Here is a 27,961-nt window from a genome sequence, read left to right on the forward strand (position 1 = left end):
CTCTAATCCGATAATCGTGGTACTTAACTCTGGCAGAATCGGGCCATAATTGCTCATAGAGGCACCTTCCATCCCTGACAAACACATTGATAGATATACACGTGTATACACCACAACATTATAAACGTATTCAGTATTTCCACTCTCTATCTCTCTTTGAATTTTTTTTATTCGACATTATTCTTGTACTAACATACATATGTATGTATTTTATTATTAAACACAATGCGAATACAAAAACATTTACTGTCATTATATGAAATTGTCACAACATAACATGAACACAATAACAAAATATACACACTTTCATATTCCTTCCTAAACACTCTCTCTCTCTCCTTATTAAATTTCTAAATAATTGATGCTCAAATTTATAACTTAAATTTAATAATTGATGAATAACTACAAATTAAATTGTAATTAAATTTGAAATTTTTTACCATTTTATTTTTTATTCTTTTTCTCATGCAAATTAAAAATTGAACAAAAAAATTAAATCCCCTAAAATTCTGCTACACAATTTCAATTAATACTCGGCAGTGGACTCCAATGAGGCTTCTGTTGTTGTGGTAAGAGGAACACCAAATCTACAGGCTTTAGCACAACCCAGGTTACCGGTAGTGGCTCTCTTGGAAACGCTGCCGAGACCAACTAAAACATCAAGTAGGTTTCTACAAATTTGAAAAATTGTTTTCTTTTTTGTTTTTTTGGAAAATGAAATTTTTAATTGTAGTTTCGTTTATAAAGGTAATAAAAGCTTAAAATATTCACACACACAAAACATTAATACATATCAAAGTAAACTTTTGCTTCCAGTTTAGTGCGTTTCCCTAGAAAAAACAAAAATTACACTCACCACCCATAAAACCATAAATAATTTTTAAGAATTTTCAACTTGTTTACTATTGTCGGCTTGTGGACTTAAAATAATTTAAAAATCATTAGCATACTTTTGGGCAGTTATTAATAAAAATGTCAAAAATAGCTTAATAAGCTCAAATGTATAATAAATATTTTCATAGTATGAAAATATTTGACGAAATATGTTCAAACTAACTAATTTTTCTTGGAAATTTGAAAATTATTAGAATTGCCTTAAAATATGTTAATAATATGACAATATCAACAGAGCCTTAACAGAGCATAATTTTCTGCATTTTCATGTTCTAAATGAATGTCTCTTACATGGCTTTTAAAATATTTTAGTTTAAGTTTAGTCAAAAAGTAGTGTTTTATGTATATATTATTTATTTTTCTTTGTGTAGTTGTTATTTTTAAAATGTATCCAAATTTTGGTAATTCTTTATTTTTTGCTTTTGTAAAAATTTTCTTTACAGAATGCGATCAAACATTTGTATCCCGTATTGGTGGCCCCCAAAATGGCACATTTTCTGCTCCACTATTGCACAATCATAAAAATCATTCACGTCAATGTTTATACACTTTCCTAGCAGGACCTGGACAACGAGTTGAAGTCATTTTTAAAACATTTAATCTAAGAGGAAATCCACCAGAGTATGTATTCAATGAAAATATAATATTAAAATGCTTTTTAATTTTTCTCTCTATGGTTACAATTAACTGTTTTTAATTATACATTAATATGAGTTTAATTGTGCCACTTAATCAGTAATTGTCATTAATATAAAATTATTTTATTTAATTCCAATTTTCTCCATTTTCTTTTATTATTTAGCGGTTCGGCCGTTGGTGAATTACCATCGTAAGTAAATTAAATATACGGCTTTTATTTTATTAATTTAATTGTAATTTAACCATGGTGTTGTTCTTACATATCCTACCTCATTATTGGAGATAATTAAGATTATTAACTAACTAACTAACTAACTAACTAACTAACTAACTAACTAACTAACTAACTAACTAACTACTAACTAACTAACTAACTAACTAACTAACTAACTAACTAACTAACTAACTAACTAACTAACTAACTACTAACTAACTAACTAACTAACTAACTAACTAACTAACTAACTAACTAACTAACTAACTAACTAACTAACTAACTAACCAACTAACTAACTAACTAACTAACTAACTAACTAACTAACTAACTAACTAACTAACTAACTAACTAACTAACTAACTAACTAACTAACTAACTAACTAACTAACTAACTAACTAACTAACTAACTAACTAACTAACTAACTAACTAACTAACTAACTAACTAACTAACTAACTAACTAACTAACTAACTAACTAACTAACTAACTAACTAACTAACTAACTAACTAACTAACTAACTAACTACTAACTAACTAACTAACTAACTAACTAACTAACTAACTAACTAACTAACTAACTAACTAACTAACTAACTAACTAACTAACTAACTAACTAACTAACTAACTAACTAACTAACTAACTAACTAACTAACTAACTAACTAACTAACTAACTAACTAACTAACTAACTAACTAACTAACTAACTAACTAACTAACTAACTAACTAACTAACTAACTAACTAACTAACTAACTAACTAACTAACTAACTAACTAACTAACTACTAACTAACTAACTAACTAACTAACTAACTAACTAACTAACTAACTAACTAACTAACTAACTAACTAACTAACTAACTAACTAACTAACTAACTAACTAACTAACTAACTAACTAACTAACTAACTAACTAACTAACTAACTAACTAACTAACTAACTAACTAACTAACTAACTAACTAACTAACTAACTAACTAACTAACTAACTAACTAACTAACTAACTAACTAACTAACTAACTAACTAACTAACTAACTAACTAACTAACTAACTAACTAACTAACTAACTAACTAACTAACTAACTAACTAACTAACTAACTAACTAACTAACTAACTAACTAACTAACTAACTAACTAACTAACTAACTAACTAACTAACTAACTAACTAACTAACTAACTAACTAACTAACTAACTAACTAACTAACTAACTAACTAACTAACTAACTAACTAACTAACTAACTAACTAACTAACTAACTAACTAACTAACTAACTAACTAACTAACTAACTAACTAACTAACTAACTAACTAACTAACTAACTAACTAACTAACTAACTAACTAACTAACTAACTAACTAACTAACTAACTAACTAACTAACTAACTAACTAACTAACTAACTAACTAACTAACTAACTAACTAACTAACTAACTAACTAACTAACTAACTAACTAACTACTAACTAACTAACTAACTAACTAACTAACTAACTAACTAACTAACTAACTAACTAACTAACTAACTAACTAACTAACTAACTAACTAACTAACTAACTAACTAACTAACTAACTAACTAACTAACTAACTAACTAACTAACTAACTAACTAACTAACTAACTAACTAACTAACTAACTAACTAACTAACTAACTAACTAACTAAACTAACTAACTAACTAACTAACTAACTAACTAACTAACTAACTAACTAACTACTAACTAACTAACTAACTAACTAACTAACTAACTAACTAACTACTAACTAACTAACTAACTAACTAACTAACTACTAACTACTAACTAACTAACTAACTAACTAACTACTAACTAACTAACTAACTAAGTAACTAACTAACTAACTAACTTGTCATGTTTATTTCTTCACACATTTATCTCAAAATTTCTTTCGTAAATCCTAAGCCAATTAGCTCCAATTTCATTATGTAAATGTTAAACCAATTAAGTATAAATTCCTTCTTTAAATCTTTTGCAAGTTTCCTCATGACTTCTTCCAGTTATCTCAGGTTTACTGCGGTCAGTTTTAGCCACTTGGCTATCTTTATCTTTAGTATGTCTCGAGCCAGTTAGCCTTGAGCCAATTAACTTAAGATTAATTCAATTTCATCGATTATTAACAATTTTCGAGTTGATGCTCCTACATATGTATGTATAATAATCTCAGGTAGTAGTAATAAAATAAAATAATAAAATAGTAGTAAATTACTTTTTTTAATCAACAATAAACAATTTACTGTAATTAATGAATACATATTGACAACTGTGTTTTAAATTCCTACATTAAATTTACAATTTAATTTAAAACCAATTATTTATCATTTATTAATTTGAGTGCCACCCACTCACCATAATGAATCAATGTATCAATTAGCAGGAAAAAGCATGCTCAGTAAAGAAAAAAAATCAGCTTGTTGAAAGCAGTGGTCGGTACCGGGAGAACATAACTCACATTTCTTAAATCAAACAAACTTTTTTGAAAATAAAAATGTCAAAGTTTTACCATTTACATTTATATCGAGAACATGTTAGTAATAAAATTCTGTTTGCTTTTAATTAAAATGGAAGCCGACCACTGTTTTAAAGAGACATAAATATTCAAGGTTTTAAACCGAATACATTAACATAAATTCAATAATCAATTAATTAAGTAAAAACAACCACAAATTAAAAACTTTTTAAGGGATTTTTTAAGCAACAACAAAAACTATATTAAGATTTAAAATTTAATATTTTCTAGAAAATATTTAAATTTTTTTCTTTTTTTTAACTTTAGATGTGTTCATGAGTATATGGATATATACTCAGAAGTGCAATCATCGGAACCAGCAGAACTGATAAATTCACCATTTGGTGGCCGTTATTGTGGTACAATACCACCCAGACAACGCATTTCCATGTATCGTGCCATTGCCATTTCGTTTTTTACAAATAAAAATATCACCACACCCGATCTATTTGAAGGCACATTTCGTTTTATAAATGCATGTAAGTATAATGCGAAATTGTTTTTTTAATTAAAAAAACTTATATTTTTAATTTTTATTAACAAATTTTCAACTTTTTTCCTTATTAACCAAAACAAAATATAGCGGAATATGAAATTGGTATACCAATAGCTGGTTCACCATGTTCCTATACAATAACACCCAGTTTGAGTATAAATAAAACGGGCGTTTTAATATCGCCCACCTATCCGGGTGCCTATCCCAAGGATATGTCTTGTACATATCAATTTTTGGGTGAATCGAATCAAAGAGTTAGATTAGAATTTCGTGATTTTGATCTGTTTTTTGGTGGACCACAGTGAGTACCATTAATAGCTGTCATAAGAAATGTTAACAAAAGAAATGTCATAAAAGAAGAAACCTTATATAGGAATATTTTTAAGGAAAGCTAACTTAAAGTGTATATTTAGAACTAAAATATATACTTTAAGGTTTTAGTTAAGCTTTCCTTTTTCTTTTATTTTAGCAAAATTATAAAATTTTTCTTTATAAAAAAAATTCTTAAAAAACTCTTTTTTATTTGAAATTTGTTTTAAATTAGCTGCCCATTCGATTATGTTAAAGTTTATGATGGTCCCGACAATTCATCAGCATTAATTGGTACATATTGCGGACAGCAAAGAAATTTAGTTTTATATTCTAGCGAATCAAGTCTATTTGTGCATTTTTTTACCTTGTCACGTACGGCAAATACTCAAAATCGTGGTTTTAAAGGAATTTATGAATTTAGTGAAAGTTTTGTTAAATTAGATTTTATACGTAAGTATTTTATTTAATCTATTACCTTTTTTCCAATTATATTTAATGTTTTTATGTTTTTGATTTAATTTAAATTTATTTTAATTTACATCAAATCAGTATTTTCAAAAACATCTATTTTATGTCGAAATTTTAAGTTAATTGAGCCTTTTTCTTTACTAAATCTTGAGCCTGTTAGCTCAAAATTTCGCTAGTATATCATGAGTCAGTTAATTTAAGTTTTCCTCAGTATGTCCTGAGCCAGTTATGTCAAGATTTTTTCAAATTTGGAGCCAGTTAATGAATTATCTCAGGATCCCTTTATAAATCTTACGACAGTTATCTTAAGGTTTCTTTAGTAAATATTAAGCCAATTAGCATAAGATTTCTTCGATAAAGTCAATTAGCTCAATATTTCTTAAAAATTATTGAACCACTTAACTCAAGATTTCTTTAGTTAATATTGAGCAAGTTCGCTCAAGATTCCTTCACTATATTCTGAGCCAGTTATCTCAAGGTTTCTTTAGTTAATCTTGAGCTTGTTAGCTCAAGATTTTACTAGAAAATCTTGAGTTAATCTTTAGTAAATCTTGAGTCAGTTAACTCAAGATTCATCTGAAAATCTTGAGTTAATCTTTAATATATTTTGAGTCAGTTAACTCAAGATTCATCTGAAAATCTTTAGGTTTCTTTTAATCAATTTTGAGTCATTTAGCTCAAGATTCATCAGTTGAGCTATTTAGATCAATATTACTTTAGTATATCCTGAGCCAGTCACGTCAAGATTTCTTATGTAACTATTAAACCTGTTAGCTCCAAATTATCTCAATTTTTTTGTTTTTGGAAAATTGGAAACAATTAACCCAACATTTCTTAAGTTATATCACTATTACTTTAATAAATCGTTAGCCTGTTAGCTTAAGATTTCTTTAGTACATATTGAGTCAATTAGTACAAGATTTCTTCAAAATTATTGAACCACTTAACTCAAGATTTCTTTAGTTAATATTGAGCAAGTTCGCTCAAGATTCCTTCACTATATTCTGAGCCAGTTAGCTCAAGGTTTCTTGAAAATCTTGACTTAATCTTTGGTAAATCTTGAGTCAGTTAACTCAAGATTCATCTGAAAATCTTGAGTTAACCTTTAATAAATCTTGAGTCAATTAACCCAAGATTCATCAGTTGAGCTATTTAGATCAATATTACTTTAGTATATCTTGAGCCAGTCACGTCAAGCTCAACATTTGCTCAACAGTTTGTTTTGTTGTAAAATTGGAACCAATTAACCCAACATTTCTTGAGTTATCTCAGGATTCCCCTAATAAATCTTTAGCCAGTTAGCTTAATATTTCTTTAGTAAATATTCAGTCAATTAATTCAAGATTTCTCTAGCATATATTGAGCCAATTAGCTCAAAATTGCTCTAGTAATTATTAGATTTCTTTACTAATAGTAAAGCGATTATTACAGGATTTCTTTAATAAATATTGAAATATTAGTTCATGATATCTGCAATAAATATTGAGTCAATTCGCTCATTGAGCCAATTAGTTCATAATATCTGCAATAAATATTGAGTCAATTTGCCCTAAATATCTTTAGTAATTGTTGAGCCAATATGCTCAAGATTTCTTTACTAATTATGAGCCTCAAAATTTCTTAAGTAAATCTTGAGAAATGTATCTTAAAATTGAGCCGATTACTTCAGATTTCTTTAGCAATTAGGCCAAGATTTCATTAGTAAATCTTGACAAAATGAACTCATTAGCTCAAGATCTATTTAGCGAATCAATAGCCTCAAATAGCTAAATATTGACAGAGTTAGTTTAATATTCCAATATAAATATTGAGCCAGTTAGCTCAAGATTTCTTTAAAAAAATATTGAATAAATCTAGATCTAACTGGATGTACTCTTAAGCCAGTCAGCTCCAGAATTATTCTTTAACTAAATAATTTCAATATATAACCATCGCTCCTAGTTCATTTAACATATTGAAATATTTTTCCATTAATTTGTAATTTAAAAAAGTTTTCAGCCTTAAAATTATTTTGATTTGCATTTAATAGCTTCAATGTATGTGTGTGTTATATTTAAAAAAACCAAGCGAGGATTATTGATGCATTTTTTCTATGATTTAAAATCTTTTTTAAATTAATTTTTATTTAATTGGTATAATTACATTAAAACTAATTACAAAACCAAATTTACTTTCTTTCCTTAAACTATAACCTTTCAAAACTATTACAAAATCTACCACAATATTGGATCTAACAAACTCAAAAACAAAACTGATACTGAACTATTTGAATTTAAAACTATTTTATTCATAAACCCAACAAAAAACTACTCTTAACAATCAATGCAACAACAAACATTTCGCTAATGTTCAAAAATTGAAAATTGTTTAAAATCGCAAAAAAAAAAACAAAAGGTGAAAATGATGGCATTCACATACGTGGCTCAGAATGTGATCAAAAGATATTGTCGAGAAAGGAATCAACAGGTTTTGTACTCTCACCAAATTATCCTTATCCTTATATACCAAAAACTGTATGTCGGTAAGTAAAATTCAAAACATTCTTACTTCTTAACTGTAAAAGTATTTTTAACATTTCAAATCTTTTTACAGATATTTCATTTATGGCATGCAAGATGCCCAACATTTGGAACGCGTACGTTTAGAGTTTACAGCATTTAATATACCGCGTGTGGAAAGTAAAGATAAGGATAAAGAGTAAGTAAACTTTCGTTATATTTATATGGATATAAGAAATAACAGTTAATTTTACTTGTTGCAGAACCAACTGCTCCGATGGTTATTTGAAAATCTATCTCAAGGGCCAGGAAACTGCCGATGCTTACGATAAATTCGATTATGAATTGTGCGGCAATGAAACTCAACGTGTTGTTAGTGATGGACCACGCCTAGCGATGGTTTTCAGTTCGGGCGAGCTAATGGGTCGTGGCTTTAAAGGCAAATATGTTTTTGAAACGGAATATAAAATTCCGGGTACAGCTGCACCCGATGGCAGTTGTAGTTTTACGTATGTGAGTTCATCGAAGAAACGTGGCGAACTGAATAGCCCCCGCTATCCATCCAATTATCCGTCGGATACGAATTGTTCGTATTTGTTCTTGGCCGAACCCAATGAGCAGGTGACAATTGTATTTGATCATTTTAAAATTAAGGCGGATGGCAATTCAAATGTTACAGCTGGAGCGTATGGGTAAGTTTTTGTTCTTTTAAATAGTTCATAAAAGCCTAAGGATTACTTAAGGAGGATTTATTTCACAAATCTAGATTTAACTAGATCAAGTTTAATAAAGATATCCTGAGCTAACCTCTTAAGATTACTAAAGAGATCATGAGCTAACTAGCTCTAGATTTACTAAAAATATCTTGAGCTAACTAGCTTATGATTTACTAAAGAGATCCTGATTTTACAAGATCAAGATTTACTAAAGCTAACTAGCTCACGATTTACTAAAGAGATGCTAATCTTGAGCTAGATTTTCTAAAATGATCTTCAGCTAACTAGCTCAAGATTACTAAAGATATATCCTGATCTAAAGAGATCCTGATCTCACTAGCTCAAGATTTGCTAATTAGCTCAAGATTTCTAAAAATATCCTGAACTAACTGGCTCAATATCTTGAGCTAACTACTAAGATTACTAAAAAGTACTAGAGCTAGCTCATGATTTACTAAAGATCTCCTGAGATTACTAACTCAACATGTGCTATGAAGATCTTCAGCTAACTAGGTAAAGATTACTATCCTACTAACTTACTCAAGATTTAAAAGAGATTTCTTTATGTAATAGATCAATACTACAAAACAGATCTTGAGATTTACTAAGGATTTACTAACTTACTCAAGATTTAAAAGAGATTTCTTTATGTAATAGATCAATACTACAAAACAGATCTTGAGATTTACTAAGGAGATCTTTAGCTAACTAGCTTACGATTTACTAATGAAATTTTGATGTAATTAAAAAGAAATTAAATCTTCAACAAATTGAAGAAAATACTGAAACATTTTTAAATTCAATTCAACATTCTCTCTTCGTAGATCGATTATATGCTTTGAAGATTGGTTGGAAATGTACGTCGTCTATCGTGATAACAATGATCGTTTTCTTGGTCGTTACTGTGGTATGACAGCGCCCGGCCCCGTCGAGAGCCCAAGGGGTGCAGTGGGTCTGCGTATTACATTGCATACCGATCAAGAGAATGTGGCAAGCGGTTTTAAGGCTCGTTACTTTTTCGAAACTGCTAAAAGTGAAATAGGCGACTGTGGAGGCAACTTTTCCAATGAAGATTCAGGCATTATAACCTCACCTAACTATCCGGCCGGCTATAAGGCACCCGGTCGTGGTATGGCTTCAATGGCATGCAATTGGTTGATGACAGCCAGACCCGGTTATAAATTATCAATACATTTCGAACAGTTTTCATTGGAGGGTGATCCAGCAAGTGAGTTTGAAATTAATTAAAATAAGTTATATTTAAAATAAATATGATTTATTTTGTTTATTAAATTTACAAGATCGTGGTTGCCCAGCTGCTGTTTTACGTCTTTGGGTTAATGTTGACTCCGATCAGCCGCCTTTGGAATTGTGTGGCGAAAAGCCACCCATGGAACAATGGCATTATATTTCTACGGGACAAACGGCCCGTATTAGTTTTACCACCAGTGATAAAACTGTTGGTGCACAGGTGAGTTTTTATGAAATTTATATAATTGTTACGTTTATTTAAACTAAAAATTATTTTATTTAGGGCTTCCGTATTGTATGGACTGAAATACAAGACTCTGGACCAGGACCACCATCTATAGGTTTGCTGTGCGAGTCCACCTATCATTTTCAATGTGAGGTGGGCTATTGTATTTCGGATAAATTGCGTTGTGATGGTGTCAAAAACTGTGGTCCCAATGATGATAGTGACGAATTGCACTGTGAGTCGTGAGTGAGTCGAACGGTTCAGTTCATTTTTTTATTTCATTTTTTATTATTATTTTTACTATTTTCTTTTTGTTTATTTTTTTATTTGTATGTATTTTGTTTATGATTCTTCCTAAATTGCATTTTAATTATAACTTTATTGTTAGGTCCATTTTGGGCTAAAACTTTTAAGCAAATTAAAAAGAAGAATTTTAAACAACAAATACTAGTCTCAAGACAAAATAATTGAAGAGACTTTGCTTTTAATTGTTGTTTTTTCTTTGAAGAAAATCCAACAATAAGTATTTACATGATATAACAAAAATGTTTTTATTTCAAATTTGTTTGCAAAATTTTTTTAATGAAAACATTTTTTTTGTTATTTATATTATTTTATAATTATATAAGTTATTTAGTTTACTTATTTTTACTACATATTTCTTTTAGTTTTTCTCTTAATTTAGTTGTTCTTTTAATTACTTTACTTTACTTTATTATGATAATAATTAATACCTATGAAACTTGAACCCGACGATATACACTTTTTCCAAAAACATATTTAAACATATATTCTTAAACTAAACTCTTTAACTAAACTTAATTAATTTACTAAATTTAATTATAAAACTATGTATTTAACACTCACATTTTCAATTAACAAAAACAACAAGTAAACAACTTTAAATTTGTCTGAAAAGAAAAATCACTTTTCTAAGAAAGATATTAGGAATATTTGTTATGAGGCAAGTCAGAACCTGATCTTTTAAATTACGAATAATTGACTCGTGGGAACATAGCATATGTAATTATAACGGAAACTTTGTGAATCATAATAAATACAATGTTCCTACACTCTTTTTCAACACCTAAATAAAATCTTTATCAAAGTGGAAATCTTTTCTTTAGAAAGTGATTTTTTAAAAAACTTTTTTAATTCTACAATTATGTAGTTGTGATGAAATGTAATGCATGTTTTCCTTAATCTAATTATTGTCCAAGTTGTTTACTTACGTATTTTCGTTTTATATGTATTTAATATTTAAAAAATCCTTAAAATTGCATTCGATATTTAAACAAAATTTTGATTTTTGTTTTAGTTTGTGTCAATTTATGTTAGTGTCAATTAAATAATGAAAAAATTTATAAACTAAACTTAGAAAATTAAGAAATTTTAATTGAAATTACTTATTAGGACTTTCGATGAAGATCGTATAACATTTGGTTAAAATTTCTTACCAAATAATATGTATATGTATATTTAAGTTCCTTGCCAAAAACAAACGGAATCTAAAGGAACTAGATCAAAATCTATCGGTATAAATGTGAATTTGAAATCAATATTAATGGAATGTGTGCTAGACCTATTTCAAATTCTAATACTCATTAATGATTTTAGTATCAGAACATGATAATAGAACATTTTACGAATCGATTAGTTAGTTATTCGATATAATTATGGTTCAATAATTTTTATTTTAATATTTAATGGTCCCAGATCTTGCAACAAAATTCCGAAAAAGGATAGTGTGAATCTATATCGCATGTTTTTGCAAAGATCTAATGAACTTTATTTCATTAAATCGTCATGTACCTATATACATATATTCTGAATATTCTTCCGACAATAATCAATAAGAATTGTCGACCGATCAACATATTAACCTGTCAAACACATTAAGTCCTATTCTTAATAACAATTCCCTAAAAATTCTTGTTCCTATTTATATATGTGTAAAATGTGAAATAGGGAAGAAGTTTTCAGAATTTTTAGTAAATCTTGAGATAGTTAGCTCAAGATCTCTTTAAAAGTCTTGAGCTAGCCAGCTGAAGATCTTTTCAGTAAATCTTGAGCTAGTTAGCTGAAGATATTTTTAGTAAATCTTGAGCTAGTTAGCTGAAGATCTTTTAAGTAAATATTGGACTAGCTACCTCAAGATCACTTTAGTAAATCTTGAGCTAGTTAGCTCAGGATCTCTTTAGAAGTGTTGAGATAGCCAGCTGAAGTAAATCTTGAGCTAGTTAGCTGAAGATCTTTTTAGTAAATATTAAACTAGTTACCTCAAGATCGTTTTAGTAAATTTTGAGCTAGTTAGCTTAAGATCTTGTGAAGTAAATCTTGAAATAGTTACCTTAAGATTACTTTTGAAATCTCAAGATCTCTTAAGTAATCTTGGGCTAGTTAGGTTAAGTTCGCTTTAGTAAATCTTGAGCTATTTGGCACAAGATCTTTTCAAAATCTTGAGCTTGTAAGTTCAGGATCTCATTAGTAAATCATGAGCTTGTTAGCTCAATATATTTTTAGTAAATCTTCAGTTGTCTTGAGCTAGTAACCTCGAGATGTCTTTAGCAAATCTTGATGGTTAATCTTGAGCTAATTAACTCAATATTTCTATAATAAATCGTAATCCAGTTAGTCCAGTATTGGTTTTAGTTAATCTGTATCTACATAAGTAAATCTTAAGCTAATAATGAAGTTCTTGAAAAAGAACAAGAACTTATACATACGCTCTGGCTGTAACATTTGAATTGCCATTCGTTTTAATCTTAATATATCAAATACAACTGTCTCCCGGTCATTGGGTTCGGCCAAGAACAATACAAATAATTAGTATCCGACGGATAATTGGATGTATAGTGGCGACTATTCGGTTCAAGAATCATCTTGCATATATGATGATTATCAGTATTAACCGGTCAATCATATTGAGCTCTATTCTTAATAATATTTCCCTGGAAACTCAATTCCATTCCTATATAAAAGACATATAATTTTTATTCAGAATAGGGCTTATTGAGAACTGGTATTTCTGAAAGTTTAGATCTTGATTCTCTGCAATATTTACATATAATCAAAACGATAGATTAATCTTAAGCTAAAATTAAAACAAGTTACAGGTTTAATTTTCTAAAATTTAAGAGTGTTTTCAAAAACCTTCAGACTTAAAATTTTATTTTTATAAACAAAACAATTAAATTTATTACATAAATATTATTCAAAAACCTTCAGACTTAATGTTTTATTCTTATAAACAAAACAATTAAATTTATTACATAAATATTATTAAATTTTTGTAAACGTTAAACCATATGTAGTTTCAAATAGTTGTGTTTTTCTTTTAATAATAAAACTAAATAATCATCTAACTATTCCATGAATTAAAAGAAAATAATATAAAATTAAATCAAATCATCCTCTTGATTAAGTTTATTTTATTTTTCTTAATTTTCTTTATTTTAACAAATTATAATTCATAACTCCTCTTTCCACTATACACTATATTTCTTCCTGTCTATTTTGAAATCCTGTCTTCTACATACAAAATAAACGTGTATTCTTCTACTTTTCTTGTTTTTCTATTCTTATTCTTCTACTTTTTTTCTACCAAAACTACAACAACAAATCTTTAAAAAAACTCATTATTTAATAATAAAATAAAATAACACAGGTGACGGAACAATTTCAAATCATTCAATATCAATATTATTACAAATTATTAATTTAGCAATATGTCTAAATATATTAATGTAATTTTAATAAAGTTTTTTAAATTCGATATTCTACATATTGCTAATTTAGTAATTAATTAACTTTACTTTGATTAAATTTCAAATTCATTTCAATATAAAAACTTGATCACCACAATAAAACAAACAAAAAATGTTTAAAACACGTGAGTTTCTCTTCTCTGTCTCTCTATTTTAAACAAACTACTTTTAAAAATAATTAATTATAATTTTTTTATTAATTGTTTTGGTTTTATTTGTACAAAATAACATTTACTACTTAAAAACAACATTTTGACACTCCCACCAAATATCATTTATTTAAAACTCAAAGTTCAAATTCATGTTTTGGCTTTCTTAATACTTACACCTCATTGAACATTATCTGGACATTACAAATAAAATACATAGATAGTTAAGCTTTTTGATCTATGAGATACTTGATATATGAAAAAGTTTTTGAAGAGCTTTAAAATGTTCTGAATTACAAAAAAACCTTCCAGAGTTTTATCTTTCCCGATTTAGAACATTTCTTTTATATGAAAGTACATATCTAATCTAGCCTAAAGTCTAGTCTAGTACATAGTCTATAGTCTAGTCTATAGTCTAGTCTATAGTCTGGTCTATAGTCTAGTCTATAGTCTAGTCTATAGTCTAGTCTATAGTCTGGTCTATAGTCTAGTATATAGTCTAGTCTATAGTCTAGTCTATAGTCTAGTCTATAGTCTAGTCTATAGTCTAGTCTATAGTCTAGTCTATAGTCTAGTCTATAGTCTAGTCTATAGTCTAGTCTATAGTCTAGTCTATAGTCTAGTCTATAGTCTAGTCTATAGTCTAGTCTATAGTCTAGTCTATAGTCTAGTCTATAGTCTAGTCTATAGTCTAGTCTATAGTCTAGTCTATAGTCTAGTCTATAGTCTAGTCTATAGTCTAGTCTATAGTCTAGTCTATAGTCTAGTCTATAGTCTAGTCTATAGTCTAGTCTATAGTCTAGTCTATAGTCTAGTCTATAGTCTAGTCTATAGTCTAGTCTATAGTCTAGTCTATAGTCTAGTCTATAGTCTAGTCTATAGTCTAGTCTATAGTCTAGTCTATAGTCTAGTCTATAGTCTAGTCTATAGTCTAGTCTATAGTCTAGTCTATAGTCTAGTCTATAGTCTAGTCTATAGTCTAGTCTATAGTCTAGTCTATAGTCTAGTCTATAGTCTAGTCTATAGTCTAGTCTATAGTCTAGTCTATAGTCTAGTCTATAGTCTAGTCTATAGTCTAGTCTATAGTCTAGTCTATAGTCTAGTCTATAGTCTAGTCTATAGTCTAGTCTATAGTCTAGTCTATAGTCTAGTCTAGTCTATAGTCGTCTATAGTCTAGTCTATAGTCTAGTCTATAGCCTAGTCTATAGTCTAGTCAACAGTCTAGTATATAGTCTAGTCTATAGTCTAGTCTATAGCCTAGTCTATAGCCTAGTCTATAGTCTAGTCTATAGTCTAGTCTATAGTCTAGTCTATAGTCTAGTCTATAGTCTAGTGTATAGTCTAGTCTATAGCCTAGTCTATAGTCTAGTCTATAGCCTAGTCTATAGCCTAGTCTATAGTCTAGTCTATAGTCTAGTCTATAGTCTAGTCTATAGTCTAGTCTATAGTCTAGTCTATAATAGAAAAAATAGAAAAAATTAAAAAACAAAATCCTATAATAAATGGTGAATTAAAATTAATACAAAAATACGAATATAAAATTAATGATAAAAGAAAAATTTATACTATAAAAGTAATCGTGGACAATGATACGTATTATAAACTAATATCGGAGCAGAAAATAAACATAGGTTGGGAAAGATGTAGAGTATTCGATGGAACTGATATAATACAATGCATGAAATGTAGAGGATATAATCATAAAGCCAGAGAATGTAAAAATCAAGAATGTTGCTTAAAATGCCATGGTTGCCATAAAACAAAAGAATGTGACAAAGAACAAATAAATAAATGTATTAATTGTATTAGAATGAACAACAGATTAAATATGGGGTTAGATGACAATCATCAAACGAATAATAAAGAGTGTCCGGTATACCAAAACAAATTGAAAATAAAGAAAAAAAACCTAGGCCTCTATGAGTAACAATTAAAGTATATTCGTGGTGCTTACACAAATGTGCAAGGATTAATAAATAATTTTAATTTAATTGAAATAATGGCTGAAAGTGGAAATTTTGACTTCATAATTTTATCTGAGACACATTTTACTAGCGAACATGAAAGTAGTGAAATTATATTACCCAAATACGAACATTTAATATCACTGTCTAACTCTCGAAGAACTGGAGGTGTAATAATTTATTTTAAAAAAGAATGGAGAATAAATAAAATAATGGAAAAAAACGAAGACTCTAAATATTGGATACTTTTATGCAAAGCTGAACTCTACAATACAAACATTGTTATTGGTGCGGTATATAGATCACCTAGTTGTAGCGAGGCGGAATTTTGTACAATTTTCAACGATATACTCGAAGTGATATGTGATATTAACTGTGATATTATAATAAGTGGAGATTTTAATATTGACTGGTTACAGAACAGTTTTTACAAAAACAAGATAGAGAACATAATAAATGATAATGGTCTGAATCAAATAGTAAATAAATATACTCGTGTAACAAATAGATCCAATACTTTAATAGACTATGTCCTGACAAATAGTGAAAATGTGTCTATAGAAAACAGTGCTAATAATAATATAGCGGACCACGAAACATTAGTTGTTAATATAAAAACCAAATATGACAAAGAAACACATAATGAAACCAAAGAAATATTTAATTATAAAAAAAACTTATTTTATAGTTATTTAAGTGAAATAATAGCTCCAAATCTAAGTGATGACATAAATGAAATGGCATCGAATTTAGATAAATGTTTTGATGAAACAGTGAACAAATTTACGTATAGAAAAACAATAACACAACGAAGTAACATCAATAATTGGTTTAACTCAGAACTAAAAAGATTAAAAATAGATAAAATAAGAAAACATGAATTAGCCAAATTTCAAAATACGAATGAAGCGTGGTCAATCTATATATCGAGTAGAAACTTATACAAAACAAAAGTACAAAATGAAAAGAAGAAATACATAAATAACAAAATAACCAATGCGAAAGATCAAAAACAAATGTGGAACCAAATAAAAAACTTAGTGCTTAGAAAAAACCAAACTGTGATAAAATCTGTGATATTTAATCAAATAGAATATAAGGAAAATAAACAAATAGCTGACGAATTTAACAAATACTTTATAAATAGTATAAGAGAGATAAGAGATTCCATTGAAAATGTGCAATATTCAAATAGTATACAACCAGTAATAACTAATTTTAAATTCCGTGCAATAAATAATATAGAACTAAGACATATAATAAGTAAAATGAATAAAAAACAAGATTTTAACAAGATATCAAATAAAATCATTCTAGACAATTGGAGCTTAGTGGGTGACATTTTAGTCAATATAATTAATAAATCACTGGAAAGTGGAGAATTTCCAACAAATTGGAAAGAAACCATAATAACACCAATAGAAAAAGTCAAAAACACGAGAAATTGTGAAGAATTTAGACCGATAAACTCATTAAAAACATGTGAAAAAATTCTTGAAAAAGTAGTAAAAGAACAACTCGAAATATATCTAGAGGAAAATTCAATTTTATCTAAATATCAATCGGGATTTCGAAATAAATATTCGTGTGAAACTACAGTGAACTATGTAGTAAACAGATGGAAAAATAAAAAGAAAAATAATAAAATAATGGCAATATTTCTGGACTTTAAGAGAGCATTCGAAACAATAGACCGCAAAATATTATTAAAAAAGATGTACATGTACGGAATACAAAATAATGAACTAAAATGGTTTAATTCGTATTTAACTAATAGAATTCAATACACTAAAATTAACAATATAAAATCTAATTCAAGTATAAATGATTACGGTGTTCCACAGGGATCAATCCTGGGTGCATTGTTATTCATTATATATATAAATGATATGCCAAATGTTTTGGAAAAAAGTGAAATTATTTTATATGCGGACGATACATTAATATTTGCTGAGGACGAGAATGATAACAATTGTAAAGATAATTTAGAGCACGATATGAACAATATCAATAACTGGTTGAAAATGAATAAACTAAAATTAAATGAAAATAAAACTAAAATAATGGAAATTAACATTACAAACAGTGCAATATTTACAATAAATAATAATATAATAGAAAAAGTAAATCAAATTAAATATCTCGGTTTTATAATTGATAAGGAACTAAGCTTTAAAGATCACATAGATTATATATGTAAAAAAATTGCCAAAAAAATCGGTTTTTTCAAACGAATAAGAAAGAATATATCAACAATGACATCAATTAATGTTTATAATACAATAGTAAAACCACATTTCGAGTACGGTTCCACAATCATATATACATGCTGTAAAACAACACAATTAGAAAGATTACAAAAATTTCAAAACAAGGCTATGAGAATAATACTTAAATGTAACAGATATACATCAATACAACTAATGCTAAATATACTAAACTGGATGAATATCAAGCAAAGACTAGAGTTAAATACAATACTATTTATACAAAAAATGAAGAGCGGAAAAGCACCAGGATATCTATGCGAACAATTAAATTATGTAGGTGATATACAACCATATAGACTGAGAAATGCAGAAGACTTCAGACTACGGCCAGCACATAACACAACTGCGCAGCTATCATTATTCTATAAAGGACTTAAACTATATAACTCCATGCCAACATATATAAAAAAAGAAAGAAATGAATATGTATTTAGGAAAGAATGTGTAAATTTTGTTAAAAATAATACAAATGTACTTTTATAGAGCTAAAATTAATTTAATGATTATGTAATCAAATTGTAACCAAAATTGTAACTTAAAAGTATTAATAATACTAATAAATAATAATAATAATAAAAAAAAATAGTCTAGTCTATAGTCTAGTCTAGTCTATAGTCTAGTCTATAGTCTAGTCTATAGTCTAGTCTATAGCCTAGTCTATAGTCTAGTCAACAGTCTAGTATATAGTCTAGTCTATAGTCTAGTCTATAGTCTAGTCTATAGTCTAGTCTATAGTCTAGTCTATAGTCTAGTCTATAGTCTAGTCTATAGTCTAGTCTATAGTCTAGTCTATAGTCTAGTCTATAGTCTAGTCTATAGTCTAGTCTATAGTCTAGTCTATAGTCTAGTCTATAGTCTAGTCTATAGTCTAGTCTATAGTCTAGTCTATAGTCTAGTCTATAGTCTAGTCTATAGTCTAGTCTATAGTCTAGTCTATAGTCTAGTCTATAGTCTAGTCTATAGTCTAGTCTATAGTCTAGTCTATAGTCTAGTCTAGTCTATAGTCTAGTCTATAGTCTAGTCTATAGTCTAGTCTAGCCTAGTCTATAGTCTAGTCAACAGTCTAGTATATAGTCTAGTCTATAGTCTAGTCTATAGTCTAGTGTATAGTCTAGTCTATAGCCTAGTCTATAGTCTAGTCTATAGCCTAGTCTATAGCCTAGTCTATAGTCTAGTCTATAGTCTAGTCTATAGTCTAGTCTATAGTCTAGTCTATAGTCTAGTGTATAGTCTAGTCTATAGCCTAGTCTATAGTCTAGTCTATAGCCTAGTCTATAGCCTAGTCTATAGTCTAGTCTATAGTCTAGTCTATAGTCTAGTCTATAGTCTAGTCTATAGTCTAGTCTATAGTCTAGTCTATAGTCTAGTCTATAGGCTAGTCTGTAGTCTAGTCTATAGTCTAGTTTATGGTGTAGTGTATTGTCTAGCCTATAGTCTGGTCTATAGTATATAGTATATAGTCTTGTCTATAGTCTAGTCTATAGTCTACTCTATAGTCGTCTATAGTCTAGTCTAGGCTATAGTCTCGTCTAAAATAAAATATGAGTACTCAAATATCAGAAAAATTTCTTCCGAAAATAAATTACTAATCATAATTTTAAAGCTCTTATTTTAAGCTTTCATTATCAATATCTTACATCTCAGTTAAATAATTTTCATAAAATCCTTTTACATAATTTTCATAAAAAGTCGTTTTCGAAGGCACCACTTGACTTATTAAATAGTAAAACAAAACAGCTTTCAACATATTTATTAAAAACAACAAAAACGTCATTCATTAAACAAAATACTAAAATAACAAAACGTTTTGGTAGTTTAGTTATTTTTCAAAATAGTTTAGAAAATTTCCAATTTCGTGTTCATATCCAATCCAACCATTGCTACAGCATTGAAAAAAAAATTAATAAAAAATATTCCATAAATATTATAATAGTAAAGAAATTTAATTTAGAATAGTCGTTCCTTAAAATGTAATAAAAAATAAACGTAATATGTCAGCACGTGATTGTCTTAATTAAATGCACATTTTTAAATATAAGTAATTATAAAAGTAGTTGTGTTTCATGTAAAAATCGAAAAACAAATCTCAAGCACTTGATGTGTATATTTTTTTTTCTTAAAAGATTAGTTTAGAAAACTAAATATTTAGTGTTGCTTTTAAAACAAAACAGAAATAAAAGCTTTAATTATATACCTAGACTAAAATGTCAACAAAATTTTAATTTTCAGATTAAAACAGCACATTTCAAAATACTACAAAATTTCCAAAATTTGCCACAAACAAACTTATTATTTGTATACATTAATGTAAAGATAACACTATTATTTATAAGCTATTATTACTAACTATTAAAAAACTTATGTATTATATACTATATTTACTTATTCTTAAATAATCTTATAAAATTTTTGTATAATTCCAAATAATAATTTATATTTTTTTATTCTCCTCTTTTTTTTTTTTTTTCTTCGTAAAATTTTCTTTATCCTTTTCCTTTTAATCCTCCTCTCTTATTTTATTTAAAATGCTTTTTACGAAAAAATAAAAAAACGAAAATACTTTTAAATCCCCCTCATATAAAGGTATCACAAAAGCGCAAGCGGAGGATCACGGCGTTCTAATTATAACAACACTTCTCGTCGTCTCGTTCCTAATTTGTCTCCTATGCATACTCTATCACTCCAGAAGAAAACGTAGACAACAACTTCATCAAATGGGTTTGCATCGTAATGCTCATTATGATTCACAAACTAGTGCTACTGGTAAGTATTCGTGTTTCGTGCTGATATCAGTTTATATATTATTTTATTATTTTTATTGGAATTTTGTAATAATTTCAGTTTTTAGAAGATTTTAAGTTTGATTTGAGAGTTTTATTATTTTCATCTGTTTAATATAAGGTAAATTATGTTTTATATTTGATTTTCTAAAAGTCATACTTTATAAAATCTATAGTACATACCATAGTCTATAGTCCAAACTATAGTCAAATATATAGTCCTGACTATAGAGGAATCTATAGTCCAGGCTAAAGACGAATCTATGGACTGAACTATAGAAGAATCCATAGTCTATAGACTATAGACAAATTCAAAGTCCAGACAATACAATTCTATAATGCAGACTGTAGAAAATCTATAGTCCAGACTATAGACGAATCTGTAGTCCATACTATAGACGAACCTATAATCCAGACTATAGACGAATCTATAGCCCAGACTATAAACAAATCTATTATCCAGACTATAGACGAATCTATAGTCCAGACTATAGACGAATCTATAGTTCAGACTATAGACCAATCTATAATCCAGACTATAGATCAATCTATTGTCCATACTATAGATAAATCCATAGTCCAGACTGTAGTCAAATCTATAGTCCAGACTATCGACAAATTCAAGACTATAGAAAATCTATAGTCCAGACTATAGACGAATCTATAGTCCAGACTATAGACGAATCTATAGTCCAGACTATAGACGAATCTATAGTCCAGACTATAGACGAATCTATAGTCCAGACTATAGACGAATCTATAGTCCAGACTATAGACGGATCTATAGTCCATACTATAGACGAATCTATAATCCAGACTATAGACGAATCTATAATCCAGACTATAGACGAATCTATAGTCCAGACTATAGACGAATCTATAGTCCAGACTATAGACGAATCTATAGTCCAGATTATCGACAAATTCAAGACTATAGAAAATCTATAGTCCAGACTATAGACGAATCTATAGTCCAGACTATAGACGAATCTATAGTCCAGACTATAGACGGATCTATAGTCCATACTATAGACGAATCTATAATCCAGACTATAGACGAATCTATAATCCAGACTATAGACGAATCTATAGTCCAGACTATAGACGAATCTATAGTCGAGACTATAGACGAATCTATAGTCCAGACTATAGACGAATCTATAGTCCAGACTATAGACGAATCTATAGTCCAGACTATAGACGAATTTATAGTCCAGACTATAGACGAATCTATAGTCCAGACTATAGACGAATCTATATTTCAGACTATAAACGAATCTATAGTTCAGACTATAGCCGAATGTATAGTCCAGACTATAGATGAATCTATTGTCCATACTATAGATGAATCTATAGCCCAGACTATAGACGAATCTGTAGTCCAGACCATGGACAGACCTATATTCCAGACTAGAAAATCTCTAGACAGATCTATAATCAGACAATAGACAATTATGTTATCCAGACTATAGACGAATCCATCGTCTGTAGACGAATCCATCGTCTGTAGACGAATCTACAGAGCAGACTATAGACATATCTATAGTTCAGAGTATAGAAAAATCTATAGTACAGAAAATATATAGACAAATCTATGTTTAGACTACAGACGAATCCATAATCCAGACTGTAAGCGAATCTATAGTCCAGACTATTGATAATTACAGAGTCCATACAATACATATATAGAGTCTGGAATATAGAATTGTCTATAATCTGGACTATAGAATTGTCTATAATCTGCACTACAGATTTGTCTACAGTCTGCACTATAGATTTGTCTATGGTCTGCACTATAGACAAATCTGTAGTGCAATATAAAATTCAATAGTCCAGATTATAGACAATTCTATTGTTTATACTATAAACATTTTTATAGTCCAGACTATAGACATTTTTATAGTCCGGACAATACACATATCTATAGGTGATACCAAAGACAATTTTATATACCAGACTATAAACAATTCTATAGCCCTGACTAAAGACATAACAGTAGTCCAGACTAAATTTAATTGTCATTAATATACGAATTCTAATTTTGTTCGAAATTTTCCCTCTTCCCTATAGGTTTAAATTCAAGTCGCCGACATTTACAAAGTGGTGGTGCCAGTATTGCTGGCAGTTTGCATGGCATTAATAGTGGCAATTTAATAATACCACCGGCACCACTGCCTCCACGAGCCATACATCAACCACCACACATCTGTATATCGGGTTCCAGTCTCGATCTGGGTCCTGGTAATTATCCTGGCATCATGATAAATGGCGATTCACTTGATGACTCATCCACGACATCTAATGATTCTATAGGTAGTATCCCTTTTTTGAATGAATGTGAAACAGATAATATGGGACATATGATAGTGCAACAGGTCGAGAATGTTTAACAATTAAATAAATTTCGAAAATATTATAAAAAATTTTGAAACTTTATAAACGCAAAATGAAATGAAAAAAACCTAAAATTCCTAATAAAAGAAGAGAAGGAAGAAGGAAAGAAATGTGCACAAAATTTCGAAAACCGATTTCCAAAGGCGAAAAAAAATATTCAAAACAAATTTTAGGCTTAGCTGAATTATATAGAAAATAAATAAATAAAATTGAAAACTATTTAATTAAGAAATTATGAGAATGATATAAAAAGGCATACAAACAAACAAACAAAAACAATTTAAGAAAATCATTGATTTTTTATTAAGTGAAATTATGTATAATTATTAAAAACATTATATACACTGATAAAGAAAATATTAAAAAAGATATGTTTTTAGCATATAAATATTGAAATAAAATATAAAAATAATTTTTTTAAAACTATAAAACAAATATAAAATAAAACAAATTCAAAAGTTAACAACACCCAAAAGACAAAATGGAAAAAATAATTCATAAAAATAGAATATTAAACTAAAATGATAAACATTAAAAACCCCCTAATTCTATATATTTAAAATATAAACGAATTGATTAAAAAAAAAGAAAACTAAACTATTAAATTTAAAAAGCAAAAACACTGGAGTAAAGTAGAGAATGTTAAAAATAAAAAATCCCCCTGAAAAATTCGTTTAATTAAGTAAAACAAACAATTCAAAATACGTATTAAAGAAAACAATTAAAACCTTAATAATTAATAAAAAAAAAAACAAGATTTGCCAAAACTCCAAAAATTAATTGATTGCATTAAGGCAATATTTAAAATAAAATAATAATGAAAATGAATTGCAAATAATAATGAAAAAAACTTGTTGATTTTTATATTTGATACAAAATAATTATTCTTATATATTTAGGAAAAATAAAATAAGAACGAAGAAAGAAAAAACTTAAATAAAAATGAACTTAAACTAAACACACACAACAAAAATATAAATTAAAATAATGTTTTTTTAAGAACAATTTAAAATCATTAATTAACCATCAAAACAATATTAGAAAGTTTCATACAACAAAAATTAAAAATAATTAAATTGCATAAAATTAAAACATCTTTTTTACCATAGTTAAACAACAATAACAGCAACAAATATTTAAAGTACATTATAATATAATCATTTTTATATTTACACATACATATACATATTTAAAAAAAATGAAATAAATTCAAAAGTTTATCTAAGGGCTTAACATTAAAAAAAAAATAACTAACAAAACTGTTAAACTTAGAACTTTTTAAGTGTTCTTAACTTCTTCTTAAGAATTCAGAAAATGTTGTCACAATTTTTAAAAAAGTTATTATTCTGCAGTCTATAGACAATTCTATAGTTCAAACTTTTAACAGTTCTATAGTCCAAACTCTAGATAGTTCGTTTTTCCAGTTCCAGATTATAAAAAGTTTAATAATCGATGCTATAGGGACTATATACAGTTCTATAGTCCAATTTAGAGAAAGTTCTACTTCGAGACAATTATATATTCAAGGCTATTAAGAGTTCTATAGTCGACTTTCTAGAAAGTGTTACATATATTCGAGAAAATAGGCCAGATACTATATAGACAGTTCCATAGTTCAAACTATAGAGAATTCGGTAGTTGATACTAAAGACAGTTATATATTCGAGACTGTGAAGAGTTTTATAGTCAATACTATGGATAGTTTTATTGTCCAGACTATAGAAATTTAATTGTCCAGACTTTAGAGAGTTCTATAGTTAAGAAAATAGAGAGTTCTTAAGTCTCATTTCTATATATCAGACTCTATAAACAGTTCTATACTGAGAGTTTTATTATCGAGACAATAGAGATTTTAATAGTTTAGATACTGTATTCAGCGACTATAAAGTTCGATAGCCGATACAATAGGGAACTCTAAAGTCGAGACTATAGAGACTTTTATAGTCGAGACTATAGAGAGTTTTATAGTCGAGACTATGGAGAGTTTTGTGGTCTATATTTTAGAGAGTTATACAGTCAAGGCTAGAGATTATAGACAATTCTGTAGTCGAGACTACAGACAATTTTATAGTATAGACTTTTTTGAAGTCGAGACTATCAAAGTTCGATAATAAACACTATAAAGAGTTCTATAGTATAGACAATAGACAGTTTAATAGTCGAGACTATAGAAAGTAGTCGAGAATATATGAGAGTTTTATAGTCGATATTGTATTGAGCGATTTAAAGCTCGATAGCCGATACAATAGGGAACTCTAAAGTCGAAACTATAGAGACTTTTATAGCCGAGACTATAGAGTTTTATAGTCAATATTCTTCAGTCGAGTTTATAGACAATTCTGAAGTCGAAAATTAACAAACTTCCATAATCGAGAATATAGAAAGTTGTATAGTCAAGACTATAAAGTTCTATAGCCTATACAATATAATCAAGACTATAGAGAGTCATACAGTCCTGACTATAGACAAATATATAGTCCAAAAATATTCAATTTTTGTTACAGACTATAGACAAATCTAAATTATAAAGACTATATAGAATTCAAACTTACAGACCATAGATAGTTTGATAATCGATATTATTGCAAGTTCTTTAGTAGTAACTACAGACAGTTATATAATTCTAAAGACAACATTATAGTCCATAATGTTAACAAGTCAGTATTCTGGCTGTATATAGTTTTATAGTCCAGACTATAGACTAAAGTCCAAACTAAACAGTTTTATAGACTTAACTATAGATCATTCTAGACTATAGTTCAGACTGTAGTTCTATAACTTAACCCGATATGTATACTTTAGCCCTTGATTAATTCAAGATTGTTAAAAAGACCCTTTAAATAAATACTCTTAAAAAAGTCATACCGTTTATATTAAAAAAAATCCTGATAATAATCATCAAACCACCCCCAACCAATAAAAAAAATATGATTGATAAATTTAAAAAATAATACACAATAACGTTTAAATAAATAAAATAATAAAAAAGAATTAGTGACTATCAAAATTGGATCTTCCAAAGAAAAATTAAACATAAATCATAATAAAAAAACTAAAAACGTTAAAATATAAAAATTCAAAAAAATTTTATAAACAAAAATATTCTGTTGTTTAAGTTTACGTGAAAAATTTGAACATTCGAAGACATTTAAAGTTGGTTTCAAGTTTTGAAATGTAAAACAGTTTGAAAATAATTTGAGATTAATAATTTATCATAAAGATACATTATATTGAAAACCTCGATTATATTTATTAAATTATATTTAATATAGAAGGTAAAATATCAGCTTATATTCAACTTAATCTCCTTTTCAAACATCAAACATTTAATGGTTTTGAATTTAGAATTTGAGAATTATATCTCAGCAATTCGGAAAATATGTAGTCTATCAGAGAAATGTCTTTATTTTCAAATTATCCACTTCAAATTAAACTTAAATCTGAAATTTAAAATTACAATTAGTTTTGAAAAATCATCAATATTTGAGAAATTCTATTTTATCATATTATCCCCATTGCTGCAGAGAACTTGCGGTGAACATTTCATTCACAATAGTTGATTTTGTTTGCAACAGCTGTTCATTGTTTACAAAATTCCATAATCTTAATCTTCGAGTAGATAATTTTTCTATATAGAAAACTGTTGTTTTCTTTGAGGAGACAAAATTTTGTATAGAACATCTGTAAGGACACAAAATTCTCTATAAATAATAAAAACTATAAAAATATTGTCTTATTGATATCATTTTAGGAAAAAAGTTGTTGCCACAATTTTAAGTAGAATTCGAGCATTGAGTAGAAAATGTTTTCTAAGAAAACTTTTGTCTTAATCTTTAAAAAGACTAAATTTTCTAAATAGAATCTTTTAAGGAGATAAAACCCCTTTTAGGTGTAGTTCCAGATTAGTATTTACATTTTTCAATATTGCTTTTTAAAACAAGATTTCTTTAAAAAAAATTTTACGTAAACTTAAATTTAACAAATTTTATATAAAATTATTATTATTTTTTTTTTTGTTTCCAACAACTAAAGTAATAATTTTATAAAAATTAAAAAGAATATTTATTAAATTTAAATGTTGGTAGTACTAATAATAAAATACAAAATTATAATAAAATAAAAGCAAAAACAAATTACACGTTATTAAACACTTTTTATAAATATTTTTCCTTTTTTATAATTTGCATATATTTTTTTTTTTAAATTTTATTCGAAAAAAAAATAAGATAGAAAAAGAAAATAAAGTTATTGGTTTCATAGAGCACTTACGTTTTGCAATAAAATAAAAAAGAAAAAAATTAAACATACAAAAATAATAAATTCAAATGATAAAATAAAAAAATAAATAAAAAACAAATATTAAAGTTAAAATTGTTGTTAAAAAGAATT

At 27.6% G+C, this 27,961-nt stretch overlaps 1 protein-coding gene across 6 annotated transcripts; it reads left to right on the forward strand.

Moving 5' to 3' along the window:
• Positions 1-544: 544 nt before the first annotated feature.
• Positions 545-27,952, forward strand: LOC119606650 (tolloid-like protein 1). Of its 6 annotated transcripts, none has more exons than XM_037960200.1 (14): positions 545-663; positions 1,338-1,515; positions 1,697-1,723; positions 4,548-4,759; positions 4,864-5,077; positions 5,321-5,538; positions 7,951-8,077; positions 8,149-8,253; positions 8,318-8,746; positions 9,595-9,998; positions 10,072-10,241; positions 10,305-10,482; positions 20,982-21,161; positions 23,249-23,862. In XM_037960200.1, the coding sequence occupies exons 4-14, from the start codon at positions 4,564-4,566 to the stop codon at positions 23,566-23,568; spliced, it is 2,541 nt and encodes an 846-aa protein (XP_037816128.1). In that variant the 5' UTR covers positions 545-663; positions 1,338-1,515; positions 1,697-1,723; positions 4,548-4,563; the 3' UTR covers positions 23,569-23,862. The 6 variants fall into 6 exon arrangements, 3 of the variants coding, with proteins under 3 accessions (XP_037816128.1, XP_037816129.1, XP_037816131.1); XR_005231667.1 differs by lacking the exon at positions 545-663 and adding an exon at positions 13,915-14,139 and having other exon boundaries at positions 23,249-27,952; XR_005231665.1 differs by lacking the exon at positions 545-663 and adding an exon at positions 21,240-21,299 and having other exon boundaries at positions 10,305-10,489; positions 23,249-23,471.
• Positions 27,953-27,961: the final 9 nt, after the last annotated feature.

The sequence above is a fragment of the Lucilia sericata genome, unplaced genomic scaffold, assembly GCF_015586225.1.
Source record: "Lucilia sericata isolate MDLA Ls3-8-SP2 unplaced genomic scaffold, ASM1558622v1 Contig000609F_arrow, whole genome shotgun sequence".
NCBI lineage: Eukaryota > Metazoa > Arthropoda > Insecta > Diptera > Calliphoridae > Lucilia > Lucilia sericata.